This window comes from Malaclemys terrapin, chromosome 3 (genome assembly GCF_027887155.1).
Source record: "Malaclemys terrapin pileata isolate rMalTer1 chromosome 3, rMalTer1.hap1, whole genome shotgun sequence".
NCBI lineage: Eukaryota > Metazoa > Chordata > Testudines > Emydidae > Malaclemys > Malaclemys terrapin.
Window position 1 is genome coordinate 59,182,330 of NC_071507.1, and position 25,588 is coordinate 59,207,917.

At 43.4% G+C, this 25,588-nt stretch overlaps 1 protein-coding gene across 4 annotated transcripts in view; it reads left to right on the forward strand.

Moving 5' to 3' along the window:
* The first annotated feature begins 5,921 nt into the window (after window positions 1–5,921).
* The window catches only part of MOCS1 (molybdenum cofactor synthesis 1), a 50,783-nt gene continuing 31,116 nt past the window's right edge, over window positions 5,922–25,588 (forward strand). For 2 of the 4 annotated variants that reach the window (XM_054023101.1, XM_054023104.1), the window contains exons 1-3: window positions 5,922–6,115; window positions 17,761–17,893; window positions 18,314–18,481. In XM_054023101.1, the coding sequence (XP_053879076.1) occupies window positions 5,981–6,115; window positions 17,761–17,893; window positions 18,314–18,481 (436 nt within the window). In that variant the 5' untranslated portion in view covers window positions 5,922–5,980. Of the gene's footprint in view, window positions 6,116–6,827; window positions 7,045–10,884; window positions 10,917–17,760; window positions 17,894–18,313; window positions 18,482–25,588 lie in introns of those variants that run through there. The other 2 variants (XM_054023102.1, XM_054023103.1) reach the window with 2 other exon arrangements.

A 25,588-nucleotide genomic window follows, 5' to 3' on the forward strand; every position in this document is an offset into this window, starting at 1 on the left:
ATCACAAAATCTGTTAAGGTACGAAGGCACCAGGCCACGTTTATTGTTGACAAAGCACAGTAATAGCACCTGGCAGACTCTACAAGGATACTAAGACATGTATGCCCATGACAATGGATGCAACTTAGTGAATGGCAGGACTTTCCATTTCTCCTTCAGCTGGACAAAGATACTTCCTCTGAGATAAAGTTTTATACCCTGATACAAACAAGTTAGAACTGCCTTTGACATATGTCACGGAGTCCCCGGGCGATGCTCTGGAACTGCTCCCCACAAAGCCAGTCAGGACTTTGGGGAGCCTCCTCTCCCTTGGAGCAGACTGTCTTCAGGGCAAGAAGCTCACACAGCTTCACCTCCTGGGTCTCTCCTGGGAGCATTTAGCCTATGCCCCTCCGTGCGCTTCCCACAGCGAGTCCGCCCAGGCGGGGTCCTGGGGAAGCCAGAGGTCCTGCATGAATCCCCACTTTGTAGTCAGACATGACTCTCAGGCAGCCAGTAAAGCAGAAGGTTTATTTAGACAACAGGAATACAGTCCAAGACAGGTCTTGCAGGCACAGACAACAGGACCCCCCCCCCCATTAGGTGCATCTTGGGGTCCCAGGGCACCACAGCCCCCTTAGGAGGTCAGAGTCCCGTCTGCCTCCCAGCCATTCCACTAGGTCGCTCTGAAAACTGTCCCCCCAGCCTTTGTTCAGTTTCCCGGGCAGAGGTGTCACCTGGCCTCTAACCCCTTCCTGGGTTCTCATGTTACATACTCAGGTATTCTTCCTCACAGCCAGTCTCCCATCCCCCAGTGCAGACTATCCTAGCCACACTTCCCAGCCAACACTCACCATTCAAAGACCACATTAAGAACAGTCCCAGTTCATCACAACATAGTTACTCACTGTCCCCTGATGTGATTAGTTATTACCTTGTAGATGTTGGTTCAATTAAAACATTTTCATTATGTACTGTCATCCTGACCTTATCTTTTAGGAGGGGTCAGTGTGTTTCTGTAATTCTTGGGGAATGTTTTTGTACCATCCTTGATATTGGGATGTGTTTGCATGTGTACTCTGTGCTTGGAACTTCTTAGGAATGTGTGTTTTTGCAATATCAGCCCTGTTCTTGCCAGATTCTGTGAGCAGGTCCTGCCTCATACCAGGCCTCTGATACAAGAGCTTATATTTCAGGCTCTCTTCCTACTACAAGTCAGTTACAATACAGTTACAATTTGTGGTGTAGATAAGACTTTATTCATACCTTGGACATGTCCAATTTTTGCAGGCCTGATGAAAAGTCAGCATGATGCTGCGGAGGAATTGTGATGTTGGGTGTGAGGAAGGGGCATTATAATTTACTTACACTATCATCCCTAGACAAAGGATGTGGAGGCTGTCTGTAATATTTTATAAAATGTAGTATGTCTGGCTGTTTTTTATTGTGTGGCTGCGACTATAGTTACATGGAGTTATTTCCAACAGTAGTAGACAGTGGATAGGCCAGAAAGTGGACAATAACTCTTGATATTCCCCATTTGCAGATATAGAAAAGGAGAAAGCAGGTGTCAATCCCTTTGAAATTTACCTCTGACCATGCTGAGTTCAACACCACTGGCTTCGTACAAAGCGGGGAAAATCCAGGCAGGAAACTACAGCAAAGAACTTTGGAGTGGATAAAACTGAACCCCTGGTGGTCAGGGGAGAGAGAGAGACAGAGCTTTGCACTTTGTTTGAAAAAAGTCAGTTGTATGTCTCTGTGTTCCCAAAAGGAAGTCTTGCAGGACACCCAAGTTCAATTGGGCCCACTGAGCAATCACCGTTGGTACACGGGATGCTGCACCTCATCCACCCACCCCTAACAAGTGGGAGAATTGTGGAATTTCACCCCAGAGACGTGAAGGCACAGGGCTTGTCACCTGGAGCAGATGCACTCAGTGAGACTGAGAGAGGTCAAAGGTGCAGACAGCACTGAACTGGGACTCTATATGCATCATCATGTTGTTATCAGTGAGGAAGGGGCCTTCTTATGCCCTTTCCAGGGAGATAACCTGGAAAAGAAGGAAATGGTTCTGCATAAATGAGAAGCCTAGTCCACGTAGGAAAGTTCCTGGCCTTGTTTTGTCTCCCCCGTTTCTCTCCTCTACCCTTTCTGTTGTCTCTCACCCTCTGTCTCATTCCCACTTTGTAGAGTGGCTGTATAAAGAAGGGCAAAAGCAAAGGTAGTTTCCATTTCAGAGTGTGGGATGGTAGTCGGCTTCATTGACATTCAATGGCTATTGCAATCAGAGCCTGATTTCCCTCTCATTTACATTGGCTTTATACCAGCATAACTTGGGTGCAGCAGAGTTACTCCTGACTTACCCCGGTGTAAGTGAGAGGAGATTCAGGCCCAAAGAGGAGCTCAGCAGGGAAACAACACAGGAATAAAGGGAAGGGGCAGAGGAGACGAGGGGGAGAGGGCTGTGAGCTTCCCCCCACCTCCGCTCCAAGGGAAGGTAATGGGGTGTCTTGCAAAATCCTACCCCATCCATGTCCTCCACTGAAATGTGCTTTTGTGACTCCCTATGGCAGTAGTTAGAGAACAGCAGACATTATCCCTGTGCCTGCTACAAAAGAAAGTCTCCCAGAGAGGCTATCACACCTTTCTCAAGTGGAGGAAGCAGACTATAATTACAAAAGACCATGCTGTATCAGTTCTTTAGTACTTTCTACGCTGATGCCAATTAACTCTACTGCACCTGTAGTGTAGCTCACAACAGGAACTCTGTGGTGTGCTTCGCAGTGAAGAATGCTATGAAATCCATGTATAACAGAGAAATGTCATAAGTAATCTAGTCATATTTTACATATGAGCCAGTGTTTGATATTGAATCTCTAATAAAGTGACATTGTTTCTTTAAGGGATTGTTGAAGTTGCTGGCAGGTTACAGGTTCTACCCTTGCAATAGTCAGAGAGTCTGTTCCATCTCTAACTGCTGTAGTCTCCTGTAGCATGTAGAAGCTGGACAGACAGGCTCCAGATGCTTTACGTGTTTCTGGAGTCCAGGCATTATGCTTGGTGGGGAAAACAAACAAACAAAAAAACAGAAGCTGAATGTGTAAAGGGGACAACTGGCAGGAAAGCAACACAGCTGGATCTCCATGAATATCAGTCACCCATTTCATTGCCATGTGAACATAATCCTATGCTGTTTTAGAGCCAGAGACACCATAGTGGGGTGTTATTAAACTGCAATGTTTTTTGTTGTCTGTGTACTCCACATTTGATTGCTAAGCACACTCTGAGTGTGCAGAATTCAGCAGCCATTCTGTACTCAGAACATAATGCTGACTGCCAGAGGAGACACTATCCAGATGTACACAAACACTGTCCTCTCTCCTGGAGACTTTATATTCATTCTTTCTTATTTTGTTGTTCTCTTAATTTAATAAAAACACTCAGATTTAAAGAATTTTGTTTACTCATTATGTATGGAAAAAGATAACAGATAGGACCAGGACCAGCCAACCTTTTCTTGTATTTTCTCGTAAGGGCTTATAAAGTACATTGATCCATGGACTCTGCCCTTCAAATGTTCATGTGAGTTGTAATACATCTTGGCTAACACATTGATTCATCTGGATGGCACAGTGCAAAGTGCAAAATGTCTCTGTATCAAGAGTGTAATTCATCTGTGAAGGTGCAACCAGAAATCGCTTGGCTGAGTTCTGCATTGTGGTTAATGGGTTAAATAAGAATTCAGCCAAAACTCAGAACACAAGAAATAACTAAATAAAAAGAGGGTAACCCATCCGTCTCCATGTAGGTCAGAATCGAAACAAGAATCACATTCCCTGGGGTCAAGGCTTTAGAACGAGTAGATGCAGGAGATAAGTCACACACACTACACAGCTGTTCGTATAACTGAAAGCCTGGTGATACAGAACAATTTCTACAAAGATTCCCATCTGTTGAAATAAGGCAACCCTGTCCTGAATGTTAAGGATTGACTATTCATCCTGCAGTAAATGGATCAATATGATGCCTTGCAGTGACAAGATAGTGTATCAAGGCATAATAACTTGTGGTTACAATGTGAGGGCCCAACATAACACAGCATCGTGGGATGAAGATGCAAACCTCACACCTTCAATTCCTTACTGAGTGCTGGGCATTCAGAAAGCCGTTGAAAGTCACAAGGAAAACAATCTGTCTGAGGCCCTGGCTACCCAGAATAGTCTATTTGGTATAAGCTAAGGCGTGATTTTTTAGCTAATATATTTGTACTGGTATAACCCACCTGTAAACACTTTTGTTCCAGTATAAGAAGGGCTTTTTTTCTTTTTGTTTGAATGTTGCTTGGGAAGGAGCGTAAGCTAGACTGAAAAAAGACACACATCTCAGAATAAGAACACCCATAGGGGGTTATGTAGTAAGACTATACTTGTATAACAGGAAATACTTTCGCATGTAGACAGGGCCTAAAGCCTTAATCCTGCAAATATTAATACATATGCTTAACTTTTCTAACATGCACAGTTCCATCAAAATCAATGTAAGTATAGTTTAGCACCTGCGTGGGTGTTTGTAGTTAAGATAAAAATCAAACTGTTGACTGTAGGGGAAGAGCCACCATGAGGGAGAGGAAAATAAAGGCACCATGGAAAGAATTCACAAAACTGCTAGTGACTAGGCAAGCCATAACTTGCTCATTTACCTTTTTGCAGTTGCACACAACATCAAGCAGTTTATGTTTTAATTAAACATTATCTTTATTATTGAAAATATTTGTTTGTTTAATTGAACAGTGACTATAACAGCTGGCTGCTTAATCATAACTGATCGTATTGCCTTTTTAGCTCAAATGGTAGGGGGTTAGGCTTCTGATAACTGAAAACAGGATTTGGCCTACAGTCGGTAGAGACCTACTGTTCAATTTTTGCATATATACAAAATGTCTATGGTGCAACATTATATTAAAGAAAAACAAAAGTAGGAATGAAAGGTACCAGCATATTATCATCAATTGAACCAGCATACTGCCATCAATTGGATCAAACGTGTGCTTTTGTGTGTTCTATAAAGTGAAATGGAAGCAGAATTACCTGTTAGTCTTCAACATGAGAGGTTTTTTTTATTATTATTTTTTTTAATTTAGAAGTACTGAGTATGTAAAATTTTGTCTTCCCTGTTTTTGCTAGAGGACCCCTTGGAGGACCCAGAGAAATGGACTGGGAGATTTTTCAGTCCTTTTGAAGTCTTTGAATCTTTAACAAAAATATCTTTTCTTGTAGCTGTTTCTCATACACTTGAGCTAACCAGGAATAGCAAAAACAAACTTTTAAACAGTCCGAATAAAAATCACGTTGTCCATTTTGCAATGGTATTTCTGACGTCAAAATCCCTGTCAGTTCTCTGTTTGTTCAGAGTCTTCCAGCAGGAAACACAAGGCAGACAAAACCTGAAAATCTACTTCTTTCAGGCATTCTCTTAACATCATGAAAAAGTAAATAAAGGCCTTGTTCCTGTCATTAGATCTGCATTGGAGGGGAGGATGTGATCGCATAAGCAGGACCAAATGTCCCAGCCCCAGTTCTCTTTTGCCTTTGCATGTCACTGTTTGTTTGTTTGTAATTTAATTAAAACATACCCGAAAAGTGCCCCAAACCACTCCTCTGTTAACTGTAGCAGCAGGCGTAAGGAGGTCAAGGACCTGGTGAGCTGCCTGAGCGAGGCGTCTAGAATGAATCCTCGCCTGCCAGCTACACAACGATCCTTCCCTATGGATTCAGCCTGGAACCACCTGCGTCCCCGAAGCAAGCGAGGAACTACAACTCCCAGCATGCGGCACGGCGTCCTCAGCCGTCCCCGCACTGCGATTGGATGGTGGAGGGGGGAGGGGCACTTCCCCCCCCACGTGACTCAGGCCGGCAGCATCTGCTACTGTCCCGGGTAGAAACAGCCTGAGCTGCCCCGCAGGTGCCGGCTCCGTGCTGGACGGGCTCAGCCAGGGCCTATGGCAGCGGCGCAGGGGGTTCGCGGGTGTCTCCTGCGGGGGCCCCTCCGTGCCCGGCTGGGCAGGGGCTGCAGCTCCGGGGCTCCTGTGCGGCAGCAGCAGCAAGCGCTGGTGGCTGCCCCCGCCCCGGCTCAGGTGAGTGGGGGGCAGCAGCCCGGGGGGTTAATGGGAGCCTCGGGGTGGGGAGAGGGGCGTCATGTAGGCGGGCAGGTGTCTGGCTCAGTAGGGAGGTTGTGGGGGGCAGCTGGGGAGGAGGGAGTTAAATGGGGGGACAGCGGAGAGGGGCTGGTGGGGTGGGAGTTAGCTAGGCAGAAGGGGCCAGAGTGTGACTGGATTTGAGGTTCAGATGGGTGCCAGCCACTGGGGATTATATGCATAGGGGATAATGGGGCAGTAGTTATTTAGGGGGAGGGTGCCAAGGAAGAGGATGATTTGGAGGCTATGGGTTACCTAACTTTGGGGGTGGCTGAGGGGAGAAATGGGGGGTCATACTTTATGGAGCAATTAACACTGACACAAGGCCACCTCTGGGGCGAAGGCGGGGGGGGGGGTCAACAGCTGAGCAGCAGGGAGGTGAGGGCTTTTAAACAAGATATTGGCACAACCACTTGCTCTTACTGAATGTGCCAGGAGACCTTGGACATCTATATAGAGGAGGTAGCCTTGTGAAAATGCCTATCACGGTGAGCTGCAGGGTACTAAGTCTGTCCTTCTTGGAAAGCTGAGTCGCACAGTCAGCTACTTTGAGGGGGAAGTTATCTAGAAGAAAGAAAAAAATTGGGTGAATTGTAGATAGATTTTTATAAATCTGTTAAAGGTGCTCCTATTTTGCCTTTTCTGTCCCCTTAATACTGAGATGGGCAACTACTGTTTGAACACTGATGATCTTGGTTTTAGATAGCACTTTTTTTCCCCCTTAAGAGATCCTAAAGTGCTTTACAGAAATATTGTGTACAGAAATCCTTGCTTTCACCAGAGAAAGGTAACCACATCTGGACTGGAATGTGGCAGCTGGCTAATAGGGGACAACAGTGCCATATGACAGTTCACAGCTGGAAATGAAGGTGAAAACCGTATCCCTCTAATCTTATCTATTTTTTTTAAAAATGGGGAAATATCTAAGAATAATGTTCCCTATTATTGTAAGTGTGAGTTTATTCAAAGGGCAGGTCCTTGTGTAAAGGGTGACTTTTTAAAACTGCTGTACAAGTAATGTTTTATAGTTGGAAGTAACATCACAAGTTTACGCTCCAGACTTAAGTGTTGGGTTTAGTAATGTACTACTACTTTCAATTTGGTTTCATTCAACATTTTCTGATTTCTGTTTAAATATTCCTCTGGAGTAATTGTAACTATAATATCCTAGCATTGGAACTGAAATTGACTGAAAACAATCGTGAAACTGAATAGTTTTTCACTTGTCCAAGATGCGAAAAAAACAGTTAAATGGCATATGTGGTGAAAAGTAAATTAGATTTTTTTTTTAATTCTTTCAGTGTTTATAATCTACCATGTTACTAGTAAGGAATTCTGTGCATTTTAAAATGTTCAACCTGTATGTGTTAACTTTAAGCAATAATACCTCCTCTCCCCCTATTACAGGCTGTTTTTTTGTCTCAAGTGTAATAATAATACTTATTTCTTAATTACAGTAATATTATTCTCTTGTTTAGTAATAGTGAAATTCCAGCTCCTTTATCCAATTTGTAGTGAACTGGTCATTCAGCAGAAATGTTTTTCCGTTATGGGTATACTGTACACTATTCAAAAGCACGTTATCTGTAAATGCCAGAAGTGGCCATCTTTGTTGAAATTGGTCATCTGATGATCAATTGGATGTAACCCAAGAGGTCATGTGGACTTCCTAGTAGGAAAGCTGTTTGTTTACTTTACAAAGCTGTCTTGAAACTGAATTTCCTCAGCAAAAACATTGTCCTAACTAGGCTGCTCCCAGTTTAACTGTTCAATGCCTCGAAAATTAATTCTACCTCCTCAGTGCCGAACTGGGGGTGGAAGGGCACAACCGAAACATGCAGAGTGTAAGTGTCTGACACACTTCTGCAAAAATAGGACTTGACATACAGAATAATCACAATTTTTACATGACTTATTGATTATTCTCTCACATGGCAGCCCCTTAACAAGCAAAAAATAGACTGGGACTAGGTTCTGGTGCTGGTTACTGGAAGTCAGTAATATTTTTAAACTGACCGTGAATTTAATACTTTTTACAAGAAATCAAACTGACAGTAAACAACTTACATGTCAGTAAAATTGGCTCAATAATTTAGAAAAATGGTTGTTTGGTTTTTGATGGTTCACATAGTAAACCTTTTAAATTATGTGACCACAAGCAGAGCTTTAAGCCTAAAATTGCTGTCCTAGAGACTGCATTTTTAAAATTGCTCAATCAGGAATATCTTGCTCTTTTAAATGCTACTCTGCAGGTTTTAAAGCAGAATATTGTCTATCACCTTTTTTTGCGAGAAGGAGAAAGCACTTGGGATATCTGGTGGGCAGATCTGTGACTTTTATGTGTATAGTGGTGGCAGTTGTATTGTGGTCTAAAATATCATCTGAATCCCCCTGTGACTTAAGCAGCTAATCAATGTCAGTTATGTCATGTAAAATGGAGTTCTGTATCCCCCTTTCTTCTCTCTCCTTTCTGGGGGTCAAATGGCAGGAAGGATACTCTTTCCAAGTTCCTTCCACAAAATAAGCACTCAGATGGGTCACCACAATCAGATGCTGCTTGCTGTAAATTATGCAGATATTCTAAATATGATAACGTTTGCCACTTGGCATGCCCCTCGGTAGGGTTTGAATAGGGGGCTCCTTTCTGCCATCCAGCTAAATGAGGAAGGAGGTGTTATCCCCTGAATACTACTCACTTGTGGCACCGAAATGAGATGTTACACACAATACATGTTGCAGATCTGGGTGTTGGGGGAAAGGCTGGAAGTGGGAGGGATGTGTTGGGTGAGGCTGTAGCATGCAGCAGTGTGGCCTGCTGTATCTTAGACAGGCCCACCATGGGCCTGAGTAGCTCAAATTAAGTGATATTTGGGCTTACCTTTTAAAGACTTGGTGGCATTTTTTACTTACTTGCAGCCGGTGGGGCTTTACACTTAATTTGGGGGCCATTTTTCTCTGGGCTTTTTTTTTTTCCTTGGCCCAAGCACTGCCCCTGCATGCAGTATGATGGTGCAAGCCCTGCCCCTATGCTGCTCTGTAGCCTCGCTCCCTCTCGGTTTGGATGGCTTTTTTTTTTTTTTTTTTTTTTTAAGACCAGTCGTGCTTGTTTCTTCACCCCCAGCAAAATCCTCTACAAATGCATATTTAGTGATTTGTCAAGACAAACACTTGATAGTTTTTTGTTCGCATCTCAGAGAAGTCTGTTAAATCTTTATAGTCTCTGGAAAGTGAAGTGAAGAATGTCCGAGGGCTTCAGGGCTCAGGTTACAGGCCCCCTGTCTGGGGTCATGTAGTAATTTTTGTTGTCAGATCGGGGTCGTGGTGCAATGAAGTTTGAGAACCCTGCGCTAGGCCATTTTGTGATATTCTTAATAACTTTTTAAATGTTTTGATGTTTGTGGAAAAATTACTGTAGAAAGCACAATCTGATTGACACATCCGGAGGCTTGACGCCCTGTCACAGAGAGTTACAGGAATAGTGGTTTAATATATATATATTTTTAAATATTTAGTGTGATCTTCTAACTTCTAAACATCTAATATAAACTGTCAGATTGACAGCCCAGGAGTCTGAAGTCCTTTATTCACAGATCAGGTAGCAGTACAGTCGGTAGCAGAACAGGCTTCCCCAGCTCCTCTCTATCGGTGTGCCTCAACTGACCTTTCAGGTGAGATGAAAATAGTTCAGAGTCCATAACCAGTTAATCCTTAGCCTTTCTACTGAGGCAATTGATCATGCCATTGAGTGCTAACTGAAGAGGTGTGTTTTTTGGTAATGTAGACAACAGTCCCACTAGAAATTGGAAAGAGAACTACCAAGCTCATCTTGCGTGTCTGTGAACAATCATTAGTTAGTGGGAACTTGCTGTCAGCACCAACCTAGGCTGAATTTGACCTAGAAACCTAAGTAGTTAAGGATGGATCACTTGATGATTACCCGTTCTGTTTATTCCCTCTGAGGCATCTGGCATTAGCCACTGTCAGAAGACAGGATAGTGGGCTAGATGGACATTTGGGTCTGACCCAGTATGGCCATTCTTATGACTCCTCCCATTACCAATCCCCTAAACTATATCCGGGTATAAGGATATGACAACAAGCTAACGAATAGGAACTTCTAGCAGTCAGGATGAAAACATGATCTCTGTTATTTTACACAAGCCTGTCTGCTATACACCAAGCAAAGATTGTTAATTATTTCCAAGAATACTTTTAAAGGGACCATATCAACATGAGTCTGCTGATCCATATGACATGAGTTAGTGGTGAATCTCTCCGTTTGCATCACTTGGGCAGAGGGAGAGGGACAGTTGGAGTCATACTTTCACTGGGGAAAGCCTTTGGTAGTAAGCTTTCCTCTCTTCGTTCACTTTAAAGTTGTCAATCTTTTATAACCTTGTGTAACACCAGCTTTTGCATGCTTGTGGTGGAGATTTTGTACAGATTCTAAGGTTATAATGAGAGATTGTCATGACTGATAACTAGGTCACGCTTTGAACTTCTATTTTATTTTATTTTTTAGAAAAAGCAAAAGCATCAATGCATTTTCTTTTTAATTACAAGCAGCTTCTAGCACTCAAGCAACATTACAATAACAAACCATTTTATGCAGCTGAAGAAAAATCCAATTAAGGAAGCAGATCTTGATTTCAAAAAGAGTGTTTAAATAGCTAAAAGATTTATAAAACTACAGTAAAACCTGCTTTAGCGACCACCTCTGAAGAGAGACCACCAGTCACAAGTGAGTACTTGCAGAGGCCATGGAACTTTCCCCCCTATAATTTAAATGTGAAGAAACTGTGAAGAGCGACCACCTGTCATCTGCAACCAGCGACATTTTCTTACTCCCTTCAGAGCTGGGTGCCCAGCCAGCAGCTACTGCTCTCCATGCTGCCTTCAGAACTGGGCGGCCAGAGAACAGCAGCTGCTGGCAAGGCACCCAGCTCGGAAGGCAGTGCTGCCGTCAGCAGCAGAGAAGTAAGGGTGGCAATACCATACGTTTGAAGAGAGACCACCTCTTACAAGCATCCACTGCTGCGAACTCCCATGAGTGGTTGCTCTTGGCAGGTTTTGCTGTACATTGGGACTGTGTCCTTGAAGAGAGAGAGTGTCATTTTCACATTTATAGTAGGCAAAGGTTGCTGATTATCTGCTAATATGTGAAACAACTAAAGGATGTAAAACAACCGCAAAGTTAGCTGAGGGATGAGCAAAGGTTAAAAGTCTATAAACTTGGCTGTGTGCTCTCTTACTTATACTTTGTCTACATTAGGGAATTTTTTTACCAGAAATTACCACCAGAGCTAATGGTGGTTCATCTCTCTCTGCTAGGTGCAGGCCTGGTGTAGCACTCCCTAATGTCAACAAGGCTACACAGAACTGGCAGACACACCGTGTGGTCTGTCTGCACTACCCCCTGGGAGTTAAAGGTAGATTTACTCCACTGTCTGCTCAACTGGAAACCTTCTTAGTAGTTATCATGGATGAATCATGTATAGGGTCTGAGTTGAGAGCTTGGCTGTGTGTTGATGAGTGTCTGTAGTTATCAGTTTTACCTACTGGTAAATGCAAACAGAGAGGGCCAGGGTCCTATATTGGCACCTGATACTGTTCTGTTGTTCAAACTGAATCTGGCATCCCTTTTAGTGTAGTAAGCAAACTTCAGACAGAAGCAGGCCTAGATTTCCTTCTGCCTGCTGAAAATGGATGACCGAAAGCAGAAGTACTGGTAACTCAAGGTATGTCCACACTGCAATAAAAGACCTATGACACAGCTGCAGCTGGCCTAGGTCAGCTAATTTGGGCACAGGCTGCGAGACTAAAAATTGCTGTGTAGACGCTTGGGTTGGAGCCCGGGCTCGGAGACCCTCACCAAGTTTCCGAGTCTGGGCTCCAACCTGAAACTTGAAGAGTGGGGTGAGTCTACAAGCCTGGGCTCCAGCCCAAGCCCAGATGTCAACACTGCAAATTTTAGCCCTGGGAACCTGACTCAACTGACCCAGGATCAGAGGCTCAGTGTGGTGGGTTGTGTTTTTTTGTTGTTTTTTTTTAATTGCACTGTAGATGTACCCAAACAGGGCTAATGCGCCACTTCATGTAAGCAGACACTTGTGCTTCGTGCCTCTTTTCAGACCTTACCAGTCCACTGGCCAAGCTGTATCGAAAGTCCTCTGGACTCTTGCCATTTTATTATAAGATCTTTGTAGGTGGAGAGCTGAAGTAAATTGAACAATGGTCTCTGGGAAGATTATGCTCCTACAAAAGGATTATCTTTCTGCTTTTTTAAAAGGGTTGCATTGTTAGAACAGCTGCGAATGAGTCAAAATGACTTAGGCTATTAGATGTCACCTCTCTGCACCTCCCACTGTTCTGCTCTCTGTCTGGCTGCACCCTGTTCCACCCCACATGCCCTACGCTGCCAGGAGTTCAGGGAGTGCATCTCCTACCTGTCTTCCACCCCCAGGAGTAGCACACAGAAAATCTTCTCCAAAAAACTTTTGAGGGGGAATAGACAGCTGTATCTAGAGTATGGAAGATATTGTAAATATCTCTACACATAGTGCTAGGGCTCCCTTGTTTAAACTACGGAGTGACTAGCGCTGCTGGCTAGAGCCAGGCACAAGGTGGATTTGATTTAAATCACTAGCCAGGAAGACTTGATTTAATAATGGCTTTCTACATAAAAATGCATTCTTGTTGGTTGTTATAACCTTAATACATATTCTTCACAACTCAGAGATAGATGTAGGTTTGATTTTTAGAAGGTACACACTATACATTTTTAAAAAGTGATTTATTTTGAAAACTTTTCAGATTAGTTTTACAGCTATATCAGAAAATTAATGATTGTTTGGTTATTTCATTTACCAAAGATAATTGAAGCAGATATTTATGAAGTCATTGGGAGATGAACTATCTCCAATTCAACAGGTTAATCATTAATATTTGGAGGATTTTCTTGCCATGCTGTATTAGGAGGAGAACATCACCAGACAGACGTTTAAATTTGTTTTATTTAACTAAATCAACAATGTTAAGTATTCTGGATTTTTTTTCTTCAACAGCAAACATAATATTTTAACAAAACAAGCATATGTCCCTCACTTCTCACATTTATCTCCAGACTTCCTCTCCCAGAAATCTTCTATTCATTGAACTTTTTGAAACTTTCCACTTTTAGAGAGAGGTAAGGGATTGACTCTGTGTACACAAATTTGCAGAAGCACAATAGAGTTGAGGTCTGTTATTTCTCACCTCTATATATGTATTTATTTGTTTATTTAAAACATTTTTGCTGTTAACAAGCATGTTACCTCTGGAGACACAAATCCACAGTTGAGAACTGCAAAACTAAATATTTCTGAGTCCCATTGGGTAGATAGAACGATTAACCTAAATAACCTATACAGAAGCCTGTGGAACCCCATAAGATTGGGTCCCTAATCCATGAACTATTGGAACTCATTTACAAAACTTTTCGTAAACATTACATGAATATATTGTCTCATACTTTAGAATTAGAATTTATAATCCCTATTCCGTGATGAGATATCTTTGAGCTATAATGTATCTTAAATAAAACTATCTTTAGATAGATTTTTTTTTTTGATAAAATGCTTTTTGAGGAAAAAAACCTGATTTAATTTTTTTTTTTTTAAATCATTGATGTGTTTTTTTAATCCACCTTGGCCAGGCATAATGTGGGCAGGGCCGTGCATCCTTGCTTCACAAGTACACCTCTACACTTTACCCCCTGGCATCCAACCTGTGTGGGCAGAGCAGTTCTGGAGCTCTTTCGGGAGCAACATTGGATAGCTCTTCTGTATAGGTTCTTATACCACGCTCATCCTTCCAGTAGCACACTGAGTGATGTGACTAACATCTGTCATGTGGCTTGTTCTCTCATCCTCTCCATATCCGCCACATAATGCAGCCCTAGAGTCCAGTCACACATTTAATGTCTGAGGTTTACAGTCAGATCTTAACATTTAACCTTTAACCCCTTGCCCATTATAACCTAACAAGGATAGCTAGAATGACTGGAACTGGTCACTGTAGTCACAGGACTTAAAATATTCCTTTTTTCTTTAACTTGCTAACACAAAATCTGTCTCCTTAAATGATTTTGGGATGTTGACTGAAGAGCATTAATGGAAACAAAATGCATTGCATTTCTAAGAACCATTTCCACTGCAACTCACACACCTCATCCCATTATTGTAACTGTATTTTGTTCCATTTAGAATCCTAGAATGTCAGGGTTGGAACAGACCTCAGGAGGTCATCTAGTCCAACCCCCTGGTCAAAGCAGGACCAATCCCCAACTAAATCATCCCACCAGGGCTTTGTCAAGCCAGGCCTTAAAAATCTCTAAGGAAGGAGATTCCACCACTTCCCTAGGTAACCCATTCCAGTGCTTCACCTCTCTCCTAGTGAAAAAGTTGTTCCTAATATCCAACCTAAAGCTCCTCCACTGCAGTGACTGCTCAGTGTCAATCATAATTATTCAATTGGTCTCCATAAAATCCTAATATAATTCCATTAATATAAATGGAGAAATGAGAGCATCCACCACCAGATAAAAGCATATAGGTATTTTTAAAAAAACCCAAGCACTTGGTAATTCTATAGCTTCTCTCATTTGAGCCTCTGAAAACCCTTATAAAAATGGTTCTAGTATTATCCCTGTCTTACAGGTGGGGAAGTGGAAGTACAGTGGGATTAAATAACTTGCCCAGCACCTCATAGGTTAGTGGCAGAGCTGGGAGTAGAGATCAGAAGCCCTGGCTCCTAGTTCTCTGATATAACCAGAAGGCAAAGCTTGGTAGCTTTCAGTAGAGTGAGATGAAAGAACTACTTGAAAATGTACATCTTGTGGTCTCAGTGCATCCAAGAGTTCAGCTTTGGGGTTCATCGGAGTGTGCTTGTTCAAACCTTAAAAGTGTAAAAAGCTTTTTGAGGCAGTTGTATATCCAGACTTGCTAATATACTGCAGCATGATGCTTAGGAGTAGTCTCACATGGGAAGCGGTTGGGGATTAGCCCAAAGGCAGGGAGCGAACTGGCTGCAGTCACCCTGTCTTTCTTCAGGGTCTCAAACCTGAGGCTCAGCTCTCAGTTTCTCTGTGTCCATTTGTGGTTTCGCTTTCAAATGTTTTCACAGTAGCTATTTCTTTAGCCAGAGGCTTCAATGATATGATAGACCTTGGGATAGGAGGTGGAGGAGGGAGAAGTGGAGAGTGGCCACAGGGAATATGGGTGGGAAGCTCACTTATATAGTTTTACTCTAACTCAAAGGTGTGTTTAAACTTGGCAGAGTTGAGATATGGGGTGGGGAGAGAGCCAGGTACAAGCTTGATAGGCGCCATGCATATTTTTATTCAAAAATCGAGAAATTTAGAAATAAAATTGATGAGGCTATTGCGTTGTTGTGAAGTGGAGAGAGAATCCCAAAGACTTCTGAAGTCTGTACAACAATACAACCTACTCTCATTTACGCTGGTGCATATCTGGAGTAGCTCCATTGATTTCAGCGGTGTCCAGATTTATGCTGGTATCATATTTTAGAATCCAGCCATATAATCTAGATGACGGAAAGCATGCCTGCATTTCTGAGGCATACAGGTGTAGTTTGAGCCTCTTAGAGAAAGCATTCTAGTCTTCCACACAACATATGTTGAACCTGCAGGCATCAGCAGAAGCAAAGTTTGGCAAATAGCTCTTTCTTAATTAGTCTGCTTTGGGAACAGTCTGTTCTATCACTTTAATGTGTTAATTTAGATGTTGGCACTCTCTCTGCTTTTAAAATAAATATTTCTGGAGGGGGTTTCTAAAGTCTTAATCCCCATCCACAAACAAGTCTGGGTTTGTTCCCCAGATAGCTAAGAGATAGAGGTAACTCACTCGGAGGATCAGTGGTTGCAATTTCCTTACTTGGAAATAGGTAAAAGACAAACTTTCCTTTAACTCTCTAATACCCCCATTCTTTATTCTTGAGGACATTTTGCTGGACCACTGGTCTGTAGTTGATCTCCAGAGCAGAGTCCTTGCCCCCTGCCGTGAAGATGGTCAGGTTATAAGCAGGGGGTTATGACACTGAGTAGGAAGCCAGCAGCTGCGGACACCATGATTTCCTACCAGTACCCCTCTGTGAAAGGGATGAGATGCAGAATTATTTATAACAAAGATGTTTTTAATCAAGCATCTGCTTCTCTTAATGGCCTAGTAAGCAAAACGGTGGCCCTGGGGCTGCTGCTAAACTTTAACCCTAGTGCAGTAAACATTGCATAGGGTTGCTAGTTTTGGTTGGACGTATTCCTGGAGGTTTCATCACAAGATATAATCTTTAATTAAAGATTAATCTTTAATTCCTGAAGGCTCCAGGCAATACTAGAGGGTTGGCACCCTATTTGGGTGTTTTCTTCTTTTTTTTTCCCCTTTCCACCTTTGTTAGCTGCTGTTTGATATGGTTTGTGTCTTGAGCAGCACTTGTTTGAAACTTAGATTTGCCTGTCCCAGCCAGGCCTGGGAGTCTCTTCTTAGCTCTGCCCACATTCGACCCCTGTTGTACAGTTCTTTGACCCCCTGCCCTTGCTGGTGTTTTATTTCCTTTAATTACACACGCATAGAGCCTTGCAAATCTGCAGATATCCACGGACCAGTTTTGCAGCTCACAGATAGGATGCAGATACAAATTTTGTATCCGCGCAGGGCTCTACACATTCAGGAACATGAAGCAGGGGTTTCAGATAGTGTTACAATCTGGTGTAACTAGTCCCAAATGTGTTCTGCTTCTAGCACTTTTAGGCACACACAAAGAGAAGAGACCAGCATTGTGTTAGTTACAGCCTTGTTTAAAACACTGTCATATTACTATTAGGAGTTTTAGCACTGCCTCCCTGACTAGCTACACAGCGCCTTTCAGCTGGGAATCATTAGCCAAGCCATGTCCACAGCACAAGGCTTCTAACACAATTCAAGCCGGAAAACCATACTAAATACAGCTGTTGCCAACAGATTTAAAAGACCATTCAAAGTGGCCCAATTTGTTCTTATGTTGGACAGGGCCTTTTGCCTCATATTTGAACTTTCACAGGCAGAAGGCGCGATGTACTGTCAGTTCTAACTTTTAGTTCTTCTGCTAGGCAGCAAAATGCCTGGAAGGATCATGTCCAGGTTGATCAATTTGAGGACCACAATGAGGGCCTCTGGATGACTATTTTGGGTGTATATCTTTCCCTCTGTCTTTACAGATTTCAAGAATCAAACTGTCCATGCAAAATACTTTGCAGAGAAGGCCTACAGCAACTGCTACACAAAATGGCTAACTTTAATATGGTTCCTCCCCCTTTATCTTAAATATGCAGCAGGAGATGGGAGTCGGGGAAACCCCTGGAACTCCTTAGCTGTTCCACTGAGACTCACTCTGGTCTTGGTCAAAATCACTTGGCTTCTGTGTCCCTCTGTTTTCCCCTTCCGTAAAATGTGGATGATAATTTCCCTGTGAAGTTTAGACTCAGTTAACATTTGTACGGTGTGTTGAAGACGAAAACAGCTATCATTTGTTTTATTGCTTTTTCTCCTCAGGAATTGCCAAGCACAAGAAGAAAAGGTTTCCTAACTGAACATGCTGCCCCTTTCTCTGCTTTCCTGACTGACAACTTTGGCCGTCAGCACAACTACCTGCGGATCTCCCTGACTGAGAAATGTAACCTCAGATGTAAGTCTGTCTGTTTCTTCCTCCTCCATGTCCCAGTGAGGTTCATGTACTCCACAGGATATGGAGGTCCACCTGTAGGAACTAGAGCTGGGCAAAAAACTTCAACCAAAACTCTTTTTGGGTGAAAAAATACAGATTTGGTGACACCAATACTTTTGCCTCCCTCCAGACTTAAGTGGCAAATTTGATTTACAGACCTGTCCAGTAGGTGTAAAGTTGTTTTGGGGATTAAGCCAGCAGCTGTGTCTGTGGGCTTGTCTGTTCATGCTACCGGTATTTCTGCAAGGCAGGACAATTGGCAATTATAGGCAATTGCTATGCAAAGTGCAGCCAAGTGCAGTGTTGGTTCCTCGCCAGCGGCTGATCTGACTCTTTGCTAATCCTTCCTTTTGCCCATGTATTTCTTGATTGCTCATTCAGGTCAGTACTGTATGCCAGAGGAGGGAGTTCAACTGACCCCCAAATCAGAGCTGCTCACTACCCAGGAGATAATCACCCTTGCCAGGCTCTTTGTGAAGGAAGGTGTGGACAAGATCCGATTGACTGGTGGAGAACCACTCATCCGGCCTGACGTGGTTGATATTGTGGGTAAGTTTCTGGTCTGGTTTTATCCTCCTTTAGCAGTGCCACAAATCATGCAGCACAAAGATGTCTCGGCCTAATCAAATTGAGCAGCATGGCATGCTGGCTATGTTCTGAGGGAATGTTCCCTACCATGATCTGAGAACCCTATTTGTGCCTGTCTGACAAATGGGAGCTGTATGCCTTCAGTGGCAGGTTGAGACACTGTCTCTGCTAGTTCTTCAGTGCATTTCCTCTTTCTGACCAGTGTTGTATCCGTCTTGCCTTGATTCAGCTTGAGCCAGCTGCACTTCATCCAGGCGCTGATTTTTTTCTTTTTTTTTTCTTTTTCCCCAAAGACGGTCTGACATCTTGTTACTGACAGTGGTTGCATCACTTGAGAATGAGATATGTAGTTGAGTGCAATGGGCACACCATTGTCAGACCCCCGGGGCTCAGCAAACTAAATCCCAGTGGGCTTGTGTAGATATTGACAATAACAGAGGGAATAGTATGGATCCCCATGGGACTCTGCAGATGAGTGGCTTTGGAGGCGGGTGGGAGCAGTTACCTATTGCCACTCAGTCTGCTGGAGAGGAATGAATGGAATCACAGTAGGCTTGGGCCACCTACTCCTGCTACATCATGTAGCTGGGTTAGTAAGTGGTCCTCTGTGTCAAAGGCAGCCAAAAGGTCAAGCAGTGTGAACATGGAAGTCTTGTTTCCATGGCCATGATGTCATTTAGTGCCAATGGAACTGTTTCTATGCTGAGCCCTGATTGTGAGGCATCCAGGATGTTGGCCGATGTCATGTGTGGTTGTTTGAGCTTGGTGGTTATTGCTGCTTCAGTTATTTTGTCTAGGAAGGGGAGGCTCTAGACCGGATGGTTGTAGGGGAGATCTTCAGGGTCCAGTGATGGCTTCTTGAGGATTGGGCAAACTATTGCATTTTTCAAAGAGTTTTGTAGGTGTGCTTGTCTGAAGGAGACATTGATTATTTCCATTGAGGGGGCATAGTTGTTCTTCTGCCTGGCTGATAAAAGCCAGAGGGCATGGATCCATTTCACAGGTTGTGGCTCTAACATTTTGTGGGGCCTCTTAGTTTGGCCCCATCACACAGAACAAACTTGTGTCAGGGTGGGTAATAGAGTCTGGTTTGAGTGGCGTTTCGTTTGTCCCAGTGGGTTCCATACATTTTCAATTTATCTTATCCGCAAAATATGCTGACTACTCTTCCCTGTGGCTGATGCTTGTGTCAGATATTTGGGCTATGAAGTCTGGATTGATTAGCCACTTCACTATGCAAAACAGCTGTGCTGGCCTTGGGAGTGGAGGGGTAGAAGGCTCATTTTGCATCCATTACTGCTGTGGCGTAATACTGTAAGAGTTGTCTGTGCTGCTGGAGGATGGATACAGAATGTGGTTTGCACTCAAGCTTTCTGCCTGTGCACTTCGCCTGCTGTAGTTGATCTGTGAACCCGAGTGATCTTTTTGGTTCATGTCAGGGGCAGGTTGTGGCCATTGTGTTAATGGTACTGGATGTTCGGTGATTGTGCTATTGGACTAACTCATTGGTGCCTTGGGCATTGTATTTGTGTGGCTTGTTCTTCTAGGGTGAATTGAAAACCTAGAGGATTCAGGGGTCTACACACAGGTCTACACAACCTTTTTATAGGTTGTCCTGTAACTTACAGTGCATGTGTCTGGCACCTAAAGACACGGTCCCCAAAATAAAGACCTTGTAATTGACAATGGAGGAAGCTTTCACTGAGGCAAGACATGTCCACTGCTGTGTTTTCTCCAGACTTCCAAGGGGCGTGCCAGAGGCACCATTACTGCAGCAGTTTGAGAACAGAGTTGTGGATGGGGAAGTGACTTGTCCTACAGATGAAGGCAAACAGACTTTTCAGGTCTCCATTGTTCACAACTTGGATATACTCAGTTTTGTGACTTGGCACTTCTGGGCAGAGGCTGCTCAAGACAAACTGCCGCCCAAGGCAAAACTTCAGTATGTTGCCCCCGGTCCAGAGAGCCTGTCCTGCAGGGCTGAGGAGGTGGCAGTTGGGGCACTTTCCATCAGAGCTGGAGGATCCTTTTTCTCCTGGGACTTGCAGTGTGGGGAGGCAGCAAGGGGTTGGGGGACTCTGGTTTGGGAGCTGGGGACTGGGTGATGGGTTAGGTGTATGGGAGGAGGCTTGGGGGTAATGGGTGTCTGGGAAAGACAGGGGGATTGTGTGGGGGGTAGGGGCTGAGTGCCTGCAGGAGGCAGGGGTGCCCCCAGTTCACTCTCACCACCTCCACTGTGCACCCCCTTGCTAGGAGCAGGTACCAGTTGCCCACCCACCCCCAACATTTACCTGCCTAGTCCAGTGAGATGGGAGGCTCCTCCCTGCCGCTGCTCCCCACCATCAGATTTGGCACTCCTGTAGTGCACATGCGAACGGGCCTCTCCAAGCAGGGCCCAACAGCTTGCCTAACCAAACAGACTACATCAATGTAGTTTGCACCAGCAGGGTCTCCTCAGGGCAGTTAGAGCGCTCTGCAGTTCACACCAGTTCTCCCAGAAATCTGCCACTGATTGACCTATAACTAGAGCGGTCTCTGCTTCTGGGGTGGATTCTCTTTTCTAGTAAAATGAGAGTGCTGATTATGTGGGAAGTAAAAAAAACAACCAAGAAGTCTGGTTTTGTTTCCGGTAGCTTAACCTGTCTGGCTAGGATGTTCTTTCTTGGCAATGCATCACTTAGCGGAGTTTCAGTTTTCAGCTGAGTCTTGTTTGCACTCCCTAACCTTTGAGTGGAAGGCAGGGTTTAGTGAAGGAAACATTTTGTTGAAGGTGAGACGGGGAGTCTTTGTGATTAATTGGCACAAAAATATGGCTGAAGTCAGGAAGAAGTTGTCCATGTTCAATAGTTCTGCTTTGATGTAACTCTTGATAAAATTCTCTGAGTACTAGAGAATTCCTGTATTCAGTATTTTGCTGATTATGAAGTGGGAGCTGCAGGTACTTTGCTAAATGGATTGAGCAATTGGCTAGTTTTACTGTAGCTTAACGAGCCAAATAAATGTGTGTGATAGAGGAAAAAATATGTATTTGGGCTATAAAATCTTTATTGCCAGGAATCCGAGATGGCTGCGTTTAACTCTCACAAGTGAGTTCTGCACGTTTTCTGAAACAAATGGAAATAAAAATTTAATAGCAACCCTGGCATTATCACGTATTTTGTTAATGCCTCATGTTTAGTCTACCTACTTCTTATTTTGCTTATTTGTCTTTGGCTTTTTTAATAGCCTTTTCCTCTTTGATATTTATAGAAATAATGCAACTAATCTGGGCAGGTCTTAGTGACAATCACAAGGATGTTTATATTAATAGTTTGAAATGTATTAGTACATCATAGTTTGGCAAGTATATATGTTTGGGTGTTTTCATGACCACACGTGATATAAACTTTATCACTACAGCCATCTCTGGGATGCAAATACTGCAGGCGTTCTACCTCAGCAATACTAAATTATGGGTACATAAACTTTCCCCACTGTACATTTATTTGGAAATGTTGCTGTTTGCTGCTGCTTCTAAACGGTATGCACCTTAGTACCAGTCTGCATTTTCGTGTATGGAGCATTGTGTACTGTGACACTGTTTGAAAACAGTTTAACTGTTCAGTGGTGCTGAAAAATAACTCATCTTTTTGAAGTCGTTAGACACATAACGTGGGAAAGACTTGCATTCAGTTAATCAATAAACTCCTAATCTGTAGTCCTGTTGTTAATTGCATTAAATAAGTAAATGTTTCACAAATTACTGGAGCACTATTCACTTAACTCCAGTATGATTAGAAATCGAAACCCAGTAATAATCTGAATGTAATAGAACACAACTGTGTAAAACCACCAGTTACCTGTGTTAGATAAATGTTTGTCTTTAAGGGAGTTTAAATTCCAATTATTGCCCTTTTAACTGAAGCATAAATCATGTCCTGCAGACATAGATTTGGAATTAGTATCTTAAAGTGGTCTTTGCAAGATGGTCTTTTATAATATACCCTTACCTGTTGGACATGGGTCACATTTCTGAATTTTGCTGAGTTTAATCATTGATGGTGTTCTTCATTCAAACTGGACAATGAAACCGGTTTGGTCCATTTCACTTCCTCTCGTTAGTTAATTCACTTTTTGGGTTTCATGTGTTAGTGCAATGCTGTTTTGTTTCCATCATTGCGGGGAAATATTTACATATATTATTTCTTAACTGAACCTATGAAAACACTCCTAATTATTTTGGATTTTTAAACCCTTTTTGTGTCTCACTCTACTTTAAGGCACCTTGCAGGTCCTAAACATGACTCACCTCCCTGAGACGCTTTCCTGAAGCAGCATGCAGTGCTTAGGGTGTTTTGGCAATATTGGTACTCTGAATTTAGCTTAGTTTTCACTGAATAAATGTTCTCTCTATATAAAGTATAATATATCTGCTAATAGTAAAACTCCTGAAGTCTGTAAGGGATAGAGGAATAATCAGTACCACGTTCTGCTAAGACCAGGGCTGGCTCCAGGCACCAGCTTGGCAAGCAGGTGCTTGGGGCGGCCACTCCGGAGAGGGGCGGCAGGTCCAGCTATTTGGCGACAATTCGGCGGACGGTCCCTCATTCCCGCTCGGAGCGAAGGACCTTCCGCCGAATTGCCGCCGCAGATCGCGATCGCGGCTTTTTTTTTTTTTTTTTTTTGGCTGCTTGGGGCGGCCAAAACCCTGGCTAAGACGCTGCGTCTGCACTTTTTTTCTTTTTTTCTCCCACTGCAATAATGTGGCTTGAAGCCAGTATGGGAAACTAGGTTCTTTAATTTCTTATTTATCTACAGGCCTGCTGCAACTCCTCAGATTATTTAGAAACTCACATACACCATGAGTCAGCAACTACAACTTACTGCAGGTTATGTCAGGTCCTTTTGCCTGCTCTGAGTGCAAGTTCCTGAGGTGACTATTAAATGGGGTATAGATAAGGCCCTACCAATTTCACAGCTGTGAAAGTGTCATGGTCTCTGAAATAAGCCCTTCCCCGTGAAATCTGATTTTTTCCTTTGCTGCTAGGAGTGCCCCAGTCAGTGGGGGGGAGGCTCCTAGCTGCAAGTCCCAGCCAGGCTGGGGAGGGACAGGACTTGTCCTTCCCCTGCATGGCTTCTCTCGGGAGAGTGGGGGGAGCTCAGACCCACCTCCGGATACCTGTTGGGTTGGGACCCCCACGGTTACAACACTGAAATTTCAGATGTAAACATCTGACAATGTGAAGTTGACCAATTTAAAAAACCCCAGGCCATGAAATTGATCAAAATGGATCCTGAATTTGGTAGGGCCCTAGATATAGAGTCTGTCTTCTCTAGGTCAGCCAAGACTCCCTAGATTTGTATCACATACAGGTTTTTTTTACTGTCTGGCTGTTGAGTGGTCTCTGGCCTGGTCTACATTGTGGGTGGGGGATCGATCTATGTTACGCAACTTCAGCTGCGTGAATAACATAGCTGAAGTTGACGTACTTAGATCTACTCACCGCTGTGTCTTCACTGCAGTGAGTCGACAGCTGATGCTCTCCCGTCGACTCCGCCCGCACCTCTCACTCCGGTGGAGTACTGGAGTCAACGGGAGAGTGCTTGGCGGTTGATTTATTACATCTAGACTAGACGCGATAAACCGACCCCCGCTGGATCGATCGCTGCCATTCAATCCTGCAGGTAATGTAGACAAGCCCTCTGTCAGTATGTCTACACTTAAAATGCTGTAGCACTTCAATGTAGACCCTACCTATGCCAACGGGAGGGATTTTCCCGCCAGTGTAGGTAGATAGGTAATCAGCGTAGGTAATCCCCTCCCCAAGAGGCAGTAGCTCTCTTCCTAGCTCTGTCTACACCGGGGGTTAGGATGGCATAATTGCGTCTCTCCAAGGTGTGGATTTTTCACCCCACTGAGAGATGTAATATCCTAGTGTAGACCAGACCTGCGAAATTAGCTTGTGGGAGAAGGGAGTGGTGTCTCAGCTCTGTTCCTAGTGGACAGACATCCATAACACTAAAACTTTCTTTAGTCAGTGTGACATCCCAGGGTCCCCTAGAGCAGGAGTTGGTGCAGTGTGGAGTATTGGGTGTTTGTTATCAAAACCCAAAACAGGAGGGGACTCGCCTAAGAGGGACTGTGCTTGTAGCTCTGTTGGCTAATAGCAGGATCCCTGCAATAAGACTTGTCCAAAAAAAACAAACAAATGTTGAGTCATCAAACAATTATACTTCTCTTAAGCAATGATTTTTATGGGTCTCATTGAAAACAGAACCTTTGTTTCTTCTTGCCTTTATTTATATATATAAAAAAATTTAATAGCAACCCTGGCATTATCACATTTTGTTATTGCCTCATGTTTAGTCTGCTCCTTATTTTGCTTGTTTGTCTTTGGCTTTTTTAATAGCCTCCTCCTCTTTGAAATACCTTGATAGTTATAGAAATAATGCCATTAGTCCGGGCAGGTCTTAATGACCTTTACAAGGCTGTTTATATTAATAGTTTGAACTGTATCAGTACATTTATATATATGCTTGTGTACACCCTCTCCTCTTCCCACCCCCCTTTGCTGACTGTAGCAGCAATTACATTTAGCAGGCATGCACTTGGGTCTGGTTGTTGCTGTCCTGGAGCGTGCTGGTATACAAACATGCAAGGTACTCCAAAGGACTGTTCTGGAGTCCGATTTGTTAGAAACACCTTTTAAAATACTGTTGAGCGGCAAGAAGGGAGGGATTTTTCTTTAAGCTGCTAAGAGGTTTGTGCAGCTTTTTTACTAATATTTCCCCCTGAGGATCTCCAAGCTGATGCTGAGGACTGTATGGGGTTACGGTCGGAGTATTTGCAAAATAAAGAATTGCCTAATTTACAGAGCCCCATAAGAGTGCCTGGCATTTTACAGACAAATAAATGTATTATCCAATGCATCTGAATGTTTTCCATACAATTTAGTCCTGCAAAGCCAAATCAACTGTGTCTCCGTTGCATTATCATTAATACTGGTGATCTTCCCATCTAGTGGCTGAAAAACCAACTATGACCTTTGTTTTGAGGTAGAAAGAACTTTGAGTGGTTCTTTGTTTTGT